A 15,892-nucleotide genomic window follows, 5' to 3' on the forward strand; every position below is an offset into this window, starting at 1 on the left:
TGTTGGATTTTTTTTTTCTAATCTTCTCACAAAACAAGCACATTTTGAGGGTCTAAACATGCACAGAAACTCATGAAATTTCAAGTACATCGGGCCTGGTGAAAAAAATTCCTCACACATGATTACAAAGAAATGGGTTGGCAAGCCCTGTCGTGATACTTTTGAAAATTGGGAGGGATGCGTGGCATCCCAAGTATGAAGTCAACAGTAGCCATGTCTTAAAATGAACGGGAAGAGAGCTCGGATTATTTTTCACCATACAATTTTGGCCTATTTTTGCACCTGCACAGGGGTCATATAACTTTGCGAAAACTTGGCTATTTAAAAAAGTGGACAGGCACTATAGAGGCCCAAATATTCGGATGAAAGACCTTGAAAAGTCTTACTTTTCATACAAGTATATAAAGTTCAAATGTCATGCACATGCACTACTTGATTAGAGTATGTGCTTTTTTGTCGAAAGCCGTGCCCATTTCAAACAACTTTGACCGGAGCAGAAGTAAGAGAGACATCTGCGCTATTGTGCAAGTGCAGAGTTAACAGAAGACCCTCAGTCGGGACAAAAGTAACCACAAGATGATTCAGTTCCTCACACTTTTGGCAGATGAGATGCTTGTGAACATAAATCGGTCAGGAAAAAATATTTCTTTTTTTTTTTTTTTACCTTCGGCCTAAAATGTGGAAGTGTGAACAACACAGAGCATTATGGGAGAATGCAACTTAAGTTTATTGTATGTTATTTGTTTTTAATAGGTTGAAGTTAGTTTAAGTAATTGGACAATCACAGTTTGGATGGTGAGTGAAAGTCCATTAGATATATAGACAGACAGACAGATAGCTAACTTGCTAGCCAGATAGCCAGCCAGATAGCCAGCTAGAAAATTAATCCGTCAAGAAAAAAAATTTCTTTTTTTTTTTTTTTACCTTTGGCCTAAAATGTGGAAGTGTGAACAACACAGAGCATTATGGGAGAATGCAACTTAAGTTTATTGTATGTTATTTGTTTTTAATAGGTTGAAGTTAGTTTAAGTAATTGGACAATCACAGTTTGGATGGTGAGTGAAAGTCCATTAGATATATAGACAGACAGACAGATAGCTAACTTGCTAGCCAGATAGCCAGCCAGATAGCCAGCTAGCTCGACAGACACACAGACAGACAAATAGCTAGCTAGCTCGACAGACAGACTCACAGATGGCTAGATTGACAGACACAGATAGACATCTAGCTAGCTAGCTAGCTAGACAGACAGACAGTTAGCTCGATAATCCATGGATATTAGTGTTGCGTTTACAATAAAAATAAATATGTAATTTGAAAATGTGATTTTATATATATAAATATATATATAGTCCTATCAGTGGCTAGAGAGGGCTGGCCTGAAGGACAGCACAGAGGCACTCATCCTGGCTGCTCAGGAGCAGGCCCTGAGCACCAGAGCCATTGAGGCCCAGATATACCACACCAGACAAGACCCAAGGTGTAGGTTGTGCAAAGAGGCACCTGAGACGATCCAACACATAACTGCAGGGTGTAAGATGCTGGCAGGGAAAGCCTACATGGAACGCCATAACCAGGTGGCTGGCATAGTCTACCGAAACATCTGTGTGGAGTATGGACTGGAAAGCCCAAGGTCAAAATGGGAAACACCTCCGAAGGTGGTGGAGAATGACAGAGCGAAGATCCTGTGGGACTTCCAGATCCAGACTGACAAGATGGTAATGGCGAACCAGCCAGATATCGTGATCATAGATAAAGGGCAGAGGAAAGCCGTTGTAGTGGATGTAGCGGTCCCAAGTGATGGAAACATCAGAAAGAAGGAACACGAGAAACTCGAGAAATACCAAGGGCTCAGAGAGGAGCTGGAGAGAGCCTGGAAGGTAAAGGTGACAGTCGTGCCTGTGGTGGTCGGAGCACTCGGGGCAGCGACCCCCAAACTAGATGAGTGTTTGCAACAGATCCCGGGAACAACATCGGACATCTCAGTCCAGAAATGTGCAGTGCTGGGAACAGCAAGGATACTGCGCAGAACCCTCAAGCTTCCTGGCCTCTGGTAGAGGACCCGAGCTGAATGAGGGATGGACACCACCTGAGGGGTGAGACGAGGATTTTTTATTTTTTATTTTTTTTATACAGTATATTAAGATGAAGCCGAACAGTTTCTACTTCTACAAGTCATCACTGTCATTTGTTCATTTCTTTCTTCTGTCTTTCTGGATGTTCTACGTTATGTTTGTATCCTGTCATGTTCGCAGGTCTTCAGATGGTGAGTCAAACTTGTCTTCCTGTTGCTGTGCACCGCTTATTGTTTCATTTGGAGGATTCACGTTTTTGCGTTCATGATGATATTTTAACATTGAAAAACAACAACTAATGATGCTGCTGTCGAACCTTTTTTCCACAGCATCCACATTAGTCACGTACTGTCTGTCTGCCTTAAATGATCGTTCAAACTTTTTTTTTTTTTGGGCCCAAACATGTCACAATTTCCTCCAAGGCAAAAATAAGACACTCATCCATTCCAATGGCAAGCTATGTTTGTATCTGTTCTCTAGTGTGTGAGGATTCGGTTCCCGAAATTGTGACTTCTTCTTTATTCTCATCAATCCAGTTTTGGCTGCGAAAAACAGCTTTGCTTGATACACTTTGCAGTCTGCAACAAACATGGATGATTACATGGTAACCACTGAGGACTACTGGGTGAGTTGCTTTGTTTTTGCGCATTAAGGGCCAAATTGCTGGAGAATATTCTTAAATATAACATTTTCTTTATAATAAGATATAAGAGAGCAAATTGGCACTATATCAGAACATTCCTGTTTTATGTCACAATCAGATTTGTTTCTCAAGCATAGACATACAGTAAGTAAATAAAGAGGCATGCAAGTTGTTTCTCCATGGCTTATGTTAAAATATGATGTTAAGGTGGAAAGAATATTTGTTATTGAGAGGTATTATATTACTTTTCTGTGTATCTATAATGCTGCAAACAAAATTCTTTTCTTTCAATACTGCATTCAGAGAAAGAAAAAGTTGACATCGTGACATATTTTTGGTCAAATGTTTGTTTTTTTTAATATGGAAAACTGAACTATGACCTCGATAAATCAGCAATATGTCATCTTGGTTGGACACCACAGCTTGCATTGGTACAAATATAAAAGTAGGAGCACAGTAGGGGTCCATTTTTGTCTTTGCTACAGTGCTGCCCGTATGTTTAATAGTTGCAACCTCCAGTGTGTCTCGTACTTTGTACAGCATAGCCATGTTCTCTTGCTCTAACAGGTACACATAAACAAAAGCAACTAACTTCAACGTAGTTCCTGTTTCCACAAGATTGCGCCAAAGCACTACATGGACTTCTGTAACTCACTTCAACGTAGTTCTTTGGCCGCAACATGTCAGAGGATGGTGGCAACTGGCAATGTACTACATCAAGCTTCACAGCTCACTTCAACATAGTTCCTAGAACCCAACATGAATCAATTACTTGCAGTTGTTCACAATTGGAGTGAGGGCTCCACGGTATACGATCCATGCTGCTTAAAAGATACATTGTTGTGCGTCTTCAGATATTCGATTATGACAACTACACGTTGTCCCCCGAAACCAGTAAGACGCACGCGGCCCCTTGCCCGCACGAAGACATCTACGCTTTTGCGCGGAGGTACCTGCCCGTCGTCTACATCCTGGTCTTTATCCTGGCCGTGGTGGGCAACGTGCTGGTGCTGTGCGTGATCCGCCGCTATCGCAACTCCCACGGCGGCGGCGCCTGCTCCTTCTCCCTCACCGACACCTTCCTCCTCCACTTGGCCATCTCCGACCTGCTGCTGGCCTTCACGCTGCCGCTGTTCTCCACGCAGTGGGCCCATCAATGGGTGTTCGGCGAGGCCGTCTGCAAGATGTCCGGCGCTCTGTTCTCGTTCAACCGCTACAGCGGCATCCTTTTCCTGGCCTGCATCAGCTTCGACCGCTACCTTGCCATCGTCCACGCCGTCAGCTCCGGCTGGAAGCGCAACACCTGCCAGGCGCAGGTGGCCTGCGCCTTCATCTGGGTGGGCTGCCTGGGCCTGGGCGGCGTGGACATTGTCTTCAAGCAGGTGAGCGAGGTGAAAATCGACGAGGGGCGGGCCCCGCTCCTGTGCCAGGTGTGGTTCACCAACAACGCCGCGCAGTGGCACGCCGGCCTGCAGCTGGTCAGCGTGAGTCTGGGCTTCGGGCTGCCACTCCTCATCATGCTTTACTGCTACATCCGGATCTTCCGCTCGCTGTGCAACGCCACCCGCCGGCAGAAGCGCAAGTCCCTGCGCCTCATCGTCTCCCTGGTGTCTGTCTTCGTGCTCTGCTGGGCGCCGTACAACGGCTTCCTTTTGGCCGACAGCCTCCAGAGGCTAGAGGTGGTGGCGGGGGGCTGCCGGTTCGGCCGCATTGTGGACATGGGCAAGGTGATCACCGAGAGCGCCGGGCTGTCGCACTGCGCCCTCAACCCGCTGCTGTACGGTTTCGTGGGGGTCAAATTCCGCAGGGAGATGGCGCGTATGTGCAAGGGGCTGCTGGGCCCGAAAGTCGGGCTGGGCGTGGAGGAGTGGAGGGAGAGGAAGCGCAAGACCACCGGCTCCTACAGCTCTGCCGAGAGCGAAAACACCTCCTACTCGGTTATGGTGGGAAGATGATCGAGAAGCTCATGTTTGTAAGTGGCTTGTCAAGGGGGGGCCAGAAAAGTGCCACTTTTCCACTGTGCAGCACCGACTCCTCTGGCTCTTGAGCTCTGCACATTTTCAAATGTCTTCGGCTTCAAAAAGAGTAATTAATGAAAAAAGATGCACATTTTTTAAGAAACAGCACATAGGCTATACAAGATTCTTGAGGGAAAAAAAGTTACGTGTCCCACCCACCACCCCCCAAAAAGGTTTTCTATTCCAGAAAAAAAAAAAACACAACTACAATGTACCACTGCTGACTCACAGTTAAACACGGCAGCGTTTAGCGCAGGCATCACCAACATGGATTCCGTGAACCAATTAAATAATCATTTCAATCTGTTAATATTTGCAGAGATTTCCGGAAATAAAGTATCTGTTTCCAAAATCATTGCTCGGAGAAACCACAAACTTGATCAGTGTCTTCCCAAATCTCATCTAATTCAAGACAATGTTCGCAAATTTATGATTTCAGAAGTGTGTATGAAACTGGTAGCCCTTGGCATTTATCATTGCTCAAGAAGGAGCTCTCGCTTTCAAAAAGGTCGCTGATTCCTGGTTTGGAGTTTGGACAATGTGTGATTTCTCATGTTTTTGTGTCTTGTGGCAGGAACCCCAACCCACCAGGTACTAGATATAGTAACCTGTAGTAGCAGGTTTTGTCAATAAAAATGAATAAATTACGAGTTGAGCCAAGTCAGTAAGTCCTGCTCAGTAGAAGTCCCCTCATATTTTTACACTTAATAAAAAAAATAATAAATAAATAAATAAATTACAAGCCCAAATTAAGAAAGTACGTACACTGAAATAAAAAGTCAGGTGAAGGATAAAGACTGGAAAATGTTCTCTATGTCGGTATGGTGCCGCCTCATACAAAATGTTGTCGCTTTAATTTTTTTTTAATGGCCTATTTTGCTGTTGGATATTTTTCTGTATGGTAATCTTATGAAATACTGTAGTACTGTTCTTAACAATCAAATGCAAATGTCAAGGTATGGCCACTAAACCAGTGGTCTGGGAATATAAACGTGCCCTTCTCACTGAGCATGAAAACAAAGTGAAAATTTTGTAAAAAAGTTGAAGCAATTCTGCTGACTTTGTGTCTTTTTTCTGTGGCTCCAAAAATCCAGCTGTATGCGTGCGCTCTGTGCCGCAAAAGAAAGAAAAAAAAAAGAGGAAATGATCGCGACTCACGTTTGATGTTCCAGGTGGCACACAACCATTAGCATTGGCTATGTGCTATGATTTGTTTTGAATGATTTATTGTTGGTGGAATGAAATCAACAGTCTTCTTCTCGTACGCTTCTGCCAAGTGTGTTTTATCGAGGGAAAAAAAGTACATTTTTGTACATTTTATACTTGTTGTATATATTACGAAAATAAAGTTAAAAATTAAAGGAAAAAATGTTTTGTATCACTAACTTGGTCCATGTTTTGAGAAAGAAAATTAATTCCCTCGTGTGTATAGTCATATCAAGTTGGAATCTCAATTTACGGGAAACAAGTTTTGAAATATCCCATTGAGATTAGAATGCTTTTTTGAAGCAAGTCCTGTCCAGCCGTTATAAAACACACACCACACACAAGCTGAACCAATGAAAAATGTTAAACACTTGAGTATTTTTTTTCAATTCAAAAGAAAGAAATTATTTTGTATTTTCAACAACAAAAAAAAAAAATGCACATTTGATGTCAACGTAAGAAGTGGAGGACGTTTGCGTCTCCAAAATTGTTTTGCATGTTTACAGAGTTGAACATTACTAAAGAGCGCACTCTATCGGCCGTGGGCTGTCATTGCGCCCGCTTTGTCTCCGTCTTTGTTCACAAGCGTCAAGCCAGAGACTCCCATGTCCGGAAAGTTCGAAGCGCGCTTCCGAAGGCTTCAAAATAAAAACAATACAAATGTTCATTCCTTACTAAACAGAGACAATATGTCTGATTGAATTTTATAACACTATAGTACTAAGTAATACATGAATGACTCACGATTTTGGCATTTGTCATCGTTTTTTTCGAATCCTGACGACACTATAATTTTATTTTGAAGCGCACCCATGCATGCCGTCGTCGTGTTTGTGGTCGTGTGGCGTTGTGTGTTGGAAGCTCTTAGATAACATTTGTTGACTCGAACAAATCCAGACGCAACGACTTAATAATTAGTCATTCACTCCTGCCGCGATTTACCGAAACTAATCTTTGTTGTGGAGTGTTTCTGTTGTTGTTTTTCCCTCTCCGTGTTTTGTTTTCGGTTCTTTCAGTCACCACCGCGCGTTTTGCGTGTCTGAACTGCGACCCCTAGTCAGCATGAAGAGAACGGGAAGCTTCTGTGTTTCGTTTTTCTTCTGGATTTGACGTCTTGCAGACACTCTGCACCTCCACCCAAAAGTGTTGCGTTGCACCACAGTGGAAGTGTGCGGGGGGGAGTGGGCTTCTTTTTCCTGTTATTCATTTGGACCACGAACGACCTGAACCTCGTGCAGCTGTCATCATCTGTTTAAGGTGAGCACCTTTGTTGTCATTCTATTTCTACGTGTGCCTCGCAGTTTTCAGCTTTTTGGCTAGAATATCCCAAAGACAGAAAATGGCTACTTCGGTCCGATTTGTACATTTTCACGAATTGGTTTACTCACTTTTGTTACCAGCAGTTCAGACGTTAATTTGTGTTTTTTTAGGGGACGGTAAATGTGCGTGTTATACAAGATGCACACTGACATTGTCATATGATCAGTGGTGTCCCAATAAAATATATGATGATAATTCACTCAAACGAATTCTGTTTCTACTGATTCGACTGTTGCTTCACACAATGAATAGTAATACAATGAAAAAAAAAAACAGTATCTTCACATGGTTGACTAGTGGTCAACACGTCTGCCGCACAGTACTCATGTTCTGGGTTTGAGTCTCAGTTCTGGCATTCCTGTGTGGAGTTTGCATGTTCCGCTCGTGCTTGCATGGGGTTTTTGTGTGTACTTTGGTGAAAAGCACACTTGGAAGGGAAAAGGGCGATCGGCTCAGTTTGGGCATTTTCACTTTGAAGTGTGTGTGTGTGTGTGTGTGTGTGTGTGTGTGTGTGTGTGTGTGTGTGTGTGTGTGTGTGTGTCTGGTATCATTCAAACCAAACGAGGCTGTTGAAATGACAATGGAATTTGTGTTTGCCCAACACTGTTTTTCTTAGCCAGAGGCTGAGCTGCACTGTATTTGTTTACTGCATGGACGTGTGCCTTAGCGCACAGCCCGATTTGGTCTATATGGGAACTCGGGACTCTCTGATCTCAAACACCCCAACATACTTGTATGTTACAACTCAAGTGTAAGGCAAACCCAACTTAGTCTCAATTACTTTGGTGCTTGTGTGACGTTCGCTGTTATCCTTGTCAATATTAGCATGGAGTGAACTCAAATGACGCGTCCGGTCGGATTAAGTTTAAGAGTAAGAAGATAATGTGACATGCAATGTAGTTTTTAAAAAAATCGTCATGTGGTGGATGTGCTAAATGCACAATCGTGATTTTGGGGGCAGGGTGTTATTTGTTGCTCAAGTTAACTACAGATCACACTTTTTCTCAACTTGAAATTCATTTTTTAATGTTTAAAGTGTCATTTGAAAAGTTGAAAAATGCTAACTGGTTCCATTGTATCACACAATTTTTTTTTTTTTAATTTAGAAAATTATTTCATGTTTCAAGATTAAGTCATGAGACACTACATTAAAAAAAAATAAAATGTAAAAAAAAGTCTATGGTTCAAGGTATTACAACACAAAAAAATGAAAAAGTTCATACAGCTAAAGATTAGAAAACAGACGTAGACTTTTTGGTGTATTTAGTTAATTTAAATCAATTATATATTTTCTCTTTTATTCTATTTAATCTTGACCTATTGTGTATTGGTTTGAACACGTTTCTTAAAACCTCATTTTAAAAAAATTATTATTATTGACTGCGTTAGAAGTTAGGACATCCCTGCCCTAAGGTGACAAAACACAAAGCACGCCAGTGTGTTGTCATGAGTAAGTCACTAAGACATTGTCAATAGTGTTACTTGTGAGAAGAAACCATGACTCATGTTAATGTTGAAGTCAACTTAAGTACAAACGAAGTTTAAAAATATGACAAATAAGATGACGCGCGTGTGTGTGTGTGTGTGTGTGTGTGTGTGTGTGTGTGTGTGTGTGTGTGTGTGTGTGTGTGTGTGTGTGGTGACTTCAGCATTTACACAAAACCTGACCTACATTATGGGGGAGTAATTTAGGTGGCTGCTATTTATGTACTGTATTCGTTTTGCGCTTGGTCTCCATCTTGGTGACAGTCCACACGTTGATGACGTCATTGAAATGGTCAAAGCTGAACGACTGAAGATGAATATCAGAACTTAAGAGGTTCCTTTTAGTCCAAGTATCAAAAGATCTCAAGAAGCCATGTTCAAAAAGACCCAGTAAGTCAGCCGTTTTGGTTCGCAATGACCATTTTAGGGTCACTTCCCTGGGTTCAAAGACAAAATTATCCTTTAGAAATTCGACATTCAGTGTGAACCCCCAAATTGGCTTTGTGGCGTCCTCTTCAAAATTCAGCCCCCATAGCCAGTACAACTTCCCCATGAAGTTTGATAGGCAAGCCTAGCATGTGTAGACCAACAAAAAAACTCTCAAGAACTCGCACCCGAAAACACAACCCGATCTTTCTGACTTGTCGATCGCGATTTTTGCTGATCCCGATCCCCCGAAATTAAAGAAATCGGTGCCGATCTCGATCTCGGCTGATTGATCGGTGTACCTGTATTACGAACGCAAATCAAAAACCGCTTCGGGAAACAAAAACTGTTCGGCACAAATGACTGATTGCTATTTCTGGTGTATCACAGGAAGTTTGCGCCCATAAATGTTTCTGCATCTGAGCCACCAAGTGACGATTAGTTTCCGATTGGGAATAGAAGTTAGCACATTATTTAAAAAATTGTTAATATTGCTCAGCTCCATATGTTGCAAATTTTCCCCACTTGCGGGTCACTGTGGAACATAACACCCCGACATGATTAATGGAAGTTCACTGTTGCGTATGGCACACACAACACTTATTAAAAGATCTCTGCCATCATCTCACTGCTCGAAGTCATTCTCATACCTCTGCCGTATCGTTGCATCGATTACCCATGACTTTTGTATCTACCTCATTTGAATGAAAAAGCGGAAGAGCTCTCAGTCACTGTCAGTTCACGTCGGGGGTGTGGTGTTTCCTGAAGCTCATCTTTTTCAGCGAGTGTGCGAGCATGTGGCTGGGGAACTTCCGATTTAAACCCACACTGCCCTTGCATCATATGATGACACCCTCCCATGTGAGACCTCGACTGGTGTTCTTTAAAAACATTTTTGCGGTGGACATTTTCCAAACGCAGGGAGGAGTGAACCATTTCATCTGTTCAAGAGCCTTCTGAAGACGGACGGCACTGTTGTCTCGGCAGCGGCAGGACCAAGATGGACGTCGACCTGGACGGATTGTTCCGCCTCAACGTCAGCTACGACTACGACGACGACTACGTGTACCAAGATGACGACCCGGAGTCGCGGGGTGGCCGGACGGTGTGGATCCCGCTCGTCTACTCGGTGGTGCTGATTGTGGGTCTGTTCGGGAACGGCCTGCTGCTGGCGGCGCTGGCGATGAAGAAGCGAGCGTGGAGGACGTCGGACACCTTCATCCTCCACCTGAGCCTTGCCGACGTCTTGCTGCTGTTCACGCTGCCCCTGTGGGCAGCGCAGGCCACCCAGAGTTGCGGATGGTGCCTCGGGCTCGCTCTTTGCAAGATCAGCGCAGTTATTTTTAAGGTTTGGACCATTTTGTTTTTGTTCACCTCCCATTACATTCTATTTACAAATCTTAGGCAAAATTACATCCACAATGTAATATATGGGACTAGTAATGAGAGGTGTCAAATTGACCCACAGTCTGTACTTAAAAGTACAGAAACTTGTGTAAAGAAAAAGATTCAACTCCTGTACTTGCAAAGAAAATAGAACCAGAGAGCGGTAAAGTAGCTAAAAATTGTACAGGCAGTCGAGGAGTCAAGTAAAAGTTAAAAAGTAGTCCTCACTCCAAATATGATTCAATGAAAAACTACTCAAGTACTGAGAGTCATGTCTGATTATTTTTTTAGTCAGATCATGAACGTCAGATGGGCAGAAAAAAAACCAAACAAAAAAAACATATTAAATAGGAATGTGCAAATTCATTTTTAATAAATCCCCCAAAATATCACCTGAACTGCAACAGTCATAGATTTTGTACATTGACGCAACTGAAGACAAATTTGGCCGCAATAAATTGTCTTAACTTTCTTGGTTTGCATTCGTAAAACAGTACAATAGGCTCACCAGACAGAGGTGACTAATTGCGGTCGACCTGCTGGTTTTTGTTTTTTGTTTTGCAGAGTAGAAAGTACACATATCAGCTTTCAAATTTAGAGAGGAAAAGCGTTATCAGGAAATAAATATTCAAATTAAGTACAGAACCATAAAAAATTAAATAATTCTGCTTGGTTACAGTAACGAATGATATTTAGTTTCTTACTTCCCGCTACTGCTCATTATTATGACATTTGGCTAACTTGAATACACCGGTAGCAATCCGCAAACCAGTTTACGAATCATGCAAATATGTTCTTTAAAAAAAACTGAAATTTATCAACATTCTCCTTAATCTCAATTTAAAAAACTAATCATGAAAGAGGTTTCAGGCAAGTGTTTCTTGTCATTTTTATACTAATCATGAGCCATCATGCAGTCAGCTACGTGCCCGTTTACGTCAGCAGCTAGCTAGTATGTTCACAGCACAGCGCATTTTTTTTATTGTAATGCTTGGATCATACAGAGCAAGCAGCCTTTCCTATGCAGTAAGTTATCTTGCCCGTCACGTAAAGGCCGTTTCACTTTTGAGGCGAATTGTCAACCAAACATTTTGCTCCATAAGAAAATGTCAAGTTTGAGCTCATTGAAAAATCCATCCATTCCTCTCTAATTGTTTCTGTGGGCCTCTGATGGGAAATGGAAAAGAGTGGAGGAAACGTGCTCAGTGAAAGCGAAAGCTCTCCAGGCATTTCAGAGAAGGGGGATGAGATGGAGGGGGGGGGGGTGAAAATGTCTTCAATGTGACATATTCGGCATTTCACCCTGTAGTTTGAAATGGACTCTTGGGGGTTTGAACAACACGTCTCTTAGGTGCTTTCGGCGAAATATCCCAAGGATCACGAATTATTGTACAATCATTTTAGCAGAACTACTCATTGATGATGCCTTGTCTGTTTTCATTCTGTGCAATAGTGAGATAAGTGAGAAAACTTTTTTTAAAAGCAGAAATAGCAGTGAGTTCATCAGCCAATGACTGCGGAATGTCTTTGCCTTTTTAGGTGCGGTCATAAACAATATAGGACACAGGTGTCAAACTCAAGGCCTGGGGGCCAGAGCTGGCCCACCAGGTCATTTTATGTGGTCCGAGAGAGCAAATCATGTGTGTCAACTTGCTAAAATCTGTACAGAAATGTCAAATTGTCATGTGTAATAAATAACGTTGAAATTTTGCAATCATTTTGTTACCCTGTTTACACTCACTTAAACAATTGAACAAACTATAATAATTGACTTGACTGATCTCAAAACTCGTAATCTATTAATTTGTTGTGTACAAGTGATAATTTTGTGGTTTCACTTTCATAACGGCCCTCCGAGGGAAGACGTAACTCCGAATTGGCCCGTGACTAAAATGAGTTTGACACCCCTGATCTAAGGAGTCGAGGACCTCTACTTTGCCCACTTTAAACAAACAAAATGATGTTGTTTTCCTCTCCCTAGCTCAACTTCTTCTGCGGGATCTTTCTCCTGGCCATCATCTCTGTGGACCGCTACCTGTGGATGGTCCAGGCCAAGCAGCTTTACTCCCACAAGAAGCCCATGTTTGCCCACCTCAGCTGCCTGACGGTGTGGCTCGTCTCCCTGCTCCTCACCATCCCCGAGTGGCTCTTCATGGTATTGGAGCGGCATCCGTGGAAGGAGGAGAGGACCCAGTGCGTCCTCGGCCTCTACCCAGCTGACATTCGCCTGGCATCGCGCCTTCCCCACCACGTATTTAGCGCAGCCGCCGCCGTCGTCATCGGCTTCTCGTGCGCGACACTATGGTTCCAACGCCCCGCCAAAACATTCCGAAAGAGGGCGGTCACGCTCATCCTGGTCGGGGTCTTCTCGCTCTGCTGGATCCCGTACAACGTCGCGCTCGTCGTGGACACATTCGGCGGTGCGAAGAAGACCTCGAACAGTTCGTCCGGGGTCCAGCAAAGCTCACCGAGAACCGCGCTGACGGTCACAGCAGCCTTGGGCTGCGTCCACGCCTGCCTCAGGCCGCTCCTCTACCTCGGCCTGAGCGGCGACTTCAGGAAGTGGACGCTGGCGGCGCTGAGTTGCGTCAGAGCGGAACCCAAGGGCTCAGTGTGGGAGCTGGGCGTAGGAGACGACGCCCCGCTCGCGCAAAGTCCCGATACGGAGGAGTTAAAGCAGATCGCCAGTGTGGAGCAGCAAGTGCAGCATAAAATTTCCACATAGCTGAATTGGGGGAGTGATATCAAGTCATGTGACTCAGACTCAAGTCAGGTACTAAGGTTAAACTAGCAACTTGCTTGGCTAACTAAGACTTGACTGAAACTCAATCGAATGCGGAACTTGACTTTCGTGTGCACTCACTTACCGGTTCAAGTTGCTAGTCACTTTGGCAATTTTTATTTTTTCATTTCACTCCATTAAATTATTTAGTTACATTCTCTTTCAGTATATTTTATTATGTTTTTATGTTTAGATTTTACAATACAGTGCTATATTTTTTCTTTTTAAAAAACAGGTAACAAAAAAATGGTGCCGTTTTGTGGGGGAACCTGAAACAGGTTATCATTGGACAACCAGTACAAATAAATCTACTTACAATGTTATTCACGGAATGCATTCTCTTCAAAATCAAGGTACCGCTGTCTTGCCCGTTGACAAGAAAAAATATGCGTTTTCCAAGTTTGCTTTGTTGATGAAAGAAATGTTACTTGCTGTATAGCGCGCACGCAAACCTGGCAACCCATCAAAATGTTACAAAGCGAGACCCAAACAGGGTGTTCCGAAGATAATTCTGTTTGAATTCAAACCGATATGTTTTTGAGAAAGAGAAGAGCAACATGCAAGGTTTGCAATTTACAGATCAGAGCCACAACTACGATCTCAACTTAATCCGTGACGGGCATCCCTCGCTAACTTCACAGTGTAGCCAACCTAAAATCGGGTAATTGTTAACTCCGCTCAAAGTAGGTTAAGTGTTTAATCGAGAAGACAAAGTAATAACACAACGCGGAGACTGGTTCGGGAACGTTAAGAACTGTGATTGTGAACGTTTTGGTCCAACTAACTAACGCAAATGCAGATCGCACTCGGCATTAGCATGTACAGTAGTGTCAACGCTCAGTGTGGTTGGTGTGCGACTGAGCAATGAGCATGACTCGACTTAATGATCGACCGAACACAAGTCACGACTCCTCCACTTGCTTGACATTTCGATCTAACTTTGGACTTTGTTGAAAGTGAAGACTTGAGACTCATAACTTGTACATTTGTGACTTCGTCCCATCCCCGCCACACGGGTGGCTTATTCACGATGCCTCGTGGAAGGGAATTTTGTGTCATGTGCTTCAAGAGCCGAGATGTGCTGACTTTTCATGTCCCAGAGGACATCATTTATTTATTCAACCACTGTTTTTACAGCGTTGCTTTTTGTCACATTGTTTACACGTTTTTAAATGCCTGTGTTTTAATTGATGCTGTTGTAGTAAACCTGTGTCGACACTGCCTTCTCTTGACACGACCTTCTCTTGTACTTAAAAGTTAAGTAAGCAAGATGCTTTAACCGTCCATTCTGTTTGGTCAGTGAGAACGGAACAGAGTGAAACAGTTATTATGAGTGATGTTTTTATTTGAGTGATGTTTATATAACCCCCAACTCGCAGAGTCCAGATTGGAAGAATCTTTGTCACGTGCTGAAGAAGGCTTACAGCTGTGAACCAAAACAGTTCAACGTATCCAAACGATGTTGTGCTAAAAATCAAAGTGACAAGGAAATCCAACTCTCTAGTGGAGTGTGTGACTTTTTTTTTTTTTTTTTTATGGCTGGTCAGTGTTTTTCTAGTAGTTGTAGTATCTAAATATTATTATATGTTAGAAGATAAGCTCCTGTCCTTATCAGTGTGTGTGTGATCTTAAACCCTGCCAGTCACCTCATAAAGTTGACAATGATAACAAAGACCATTTTACTCCATAAACCAGCAGAGCGAGAACTCCGCCGTTATGCAACAAGCGTGTTTTAGTGTCGGCAAGGGAATTTCCCTCTGGGCAAATGCTGCAATTTTTTAAAGAAAATTTTCACGACAGCTACTACATGTTTGTGCAGGTACATAGATACGTCGGGTGACATCATCGGTCATGTGCGTCTACGAGACTATTAAAAGTGTTTGCGTGTCGACTCCCGGTCTGTTTTGGAGGCCAACCAGACCAACCTGATTTGTCAGTCGAGGTCACGTCAACGCAAAGATGACTTTCACAGATGCCTCTTTGTGCTGAACAGGGCGGAGGAACCTTAATCGGTGTTCACAACGTCTCCTGGGGCCCAATCAAATGCATGAAAACAGTCAACCAAATTTGGATTATGAGTACCGGTAACTCCAGCTCAAACGTCGTTATTGTTTCCTCTCAAATAAACATGTTCATGGTGAGCCATGACAACTACAAGCCTGAACAGTTTGATCACAGTCATGCATAGTTGGGTGAAGTTTGCAGGCCTCCCCTCTTCGCCTTATCATCTGATATATATTTTTTTTTCTTGCATAAGCTGCACATTGCACAAGAGTGCGAAGCTGCTGTTTGTTTTTCCTTCGTTCGCTTCCTGTCAGAATCCTGCAAGATGATTTTCTTGAAGTGTTGCATACATGCCACTGCAGTCATTAAAATTCTATAATGCGGTATCAGGAGAACTTTAAAACTTTATTTTTTAATTCATTCAATTACTGAGACACTTTACTTAAGTAGAAGTAGATACTGTACATGTGTCCTCCCCCCCCCCAAAAATTGTCAAAGAAGTTTAATCTTTTTTTTAAAAATTACAGGCTGATGGTGCAAAAGGTCC

At 42.9% G+C, this 15,892-nt stretch overlaps 2 protein-coding genes and 1 long non-coding RNA gene across 5 annotated transcripts; 2 read left to right on the forward strand and 1 right to left on the reverse strand.

The window, feature by feature from the left end:
* The first annotated feature begins 2,657 nt into the window (after positions 1-2,657).
* On the forward strand, positions 2,658-4,907 carry cxcr3.2 (chemokine (C-X-C motif) receptor 3, tandem duplicate 2). The gene is made up of 2 exons (XM_019896160.1): positions 2,658-2,700; positions 3,573-4,907. The coding sequence occupies exons 1-2, from the start codon at positions 2,665-2,667 to the stop codon at positions 4,671-4,673; spliced, it is 1,137 nt and encodes a 378-aa protein (XP_019751719.1). The 5' UTR covers positions 2,658-2,664; the 3' UTR covers positions 4,674-4,907.
* On the reverse strand, positions 3,070-3,566 carry LOC109531707 (uncharacterized). The gene is made up of 2 exons (XR_002171229.1): positions 3,374-3,566; positions 3,070-3,276 (listed from the first exon to the last, which is right to left on the reverse strand). It is a non-coding gene; the product is annotated as an uncharacterized LOC109531707 (long non-coding RNA).
* Positions 4,908-6,772: 1,865 nt separating the features above from the next.
* Positions 6,773-15,838, forward strand: cxcr3.3 (chemokine (C-X-C motif) receptor 3, tandem duplicate 3). 3 transcript variants are annotated; one of them, XM_019896137.1, is made up of 3 exons: positions 6,773-7,199; positions 10,095-10,521; positions 12,541-15,838. In XM_019896137.1, the coding sequence occupies exons 2-3, from the start codon at positions 10,174-10,176 to the stop codon at positions 13,282-13,284; spliced, it is 1,092 nt and encodes a 363-aa protein (XP_019751696.1). In that variant the 5' UTR covers positions 6,773-7,199; positions 10,095-10,173; the 3' UTR covers positions 13,285-15,838. The 3 variants fall into 3 exon arrangements, with proteins under 3 accessions (XP_019751696.1, XP_019751698.1, XP_019751697.1); XM_019896139.1 differs by having other exon boundaries at positions 10,124-10,521; XM_019896138.1 differs by having other exon boundaries at positions 10,161-10,521.
* The last annotated feature ends 54 nt before the right edge of the window (positions 15,839-15,892 follow it).

This window comes from Hippocampus comes, unplaced genomic scaffold (genome assembly GCF_001891065.2).
Source record: "Hippocampus comes isolate QL1 unplaced genomic scaffold, H_comes_QL1_v1.1 scaffold55, whole genome shotgun sequence".
Classification (NCBI taxonomy): Eukaryota; Metazoa; Chordata; class Actinopteri; order Syngnathiformes; family Syngnathidae; genus Hippocampus; species Hippocampus comes.

Excerpts from the sequence above, each read along its gene's own strand:
- cxcr3.2 (XM_019896160.1), top strand. The coding sequence starts at position 2,665 with ATGGATGATTACATGGTAACCACTGAGGACTACTGG. Across the intron at positions 2,701-3,572 it reads TAACCACTGAGGACTACTGG|ATATTCGATTATGACAACTA; the intron begins GTGAGTTGCTTT and ends GTGCGTCTTCAG.
- cxcr3.3 (XM_019896137.1), top strand. The coding sequence starts at position 10,174 with ATGGACGTCGACCTGGACGGATTGTTCCGCCTCAACGTCAGCTACGAC. Across the intron at positions 10,522-12,540 it reads TCAGCGCAGTTATTTTTAAG|CTCAACTTCTTCTGCGGGAT; the intron begins GTTTGGACCATT and ends TCCTCTCCCTAG.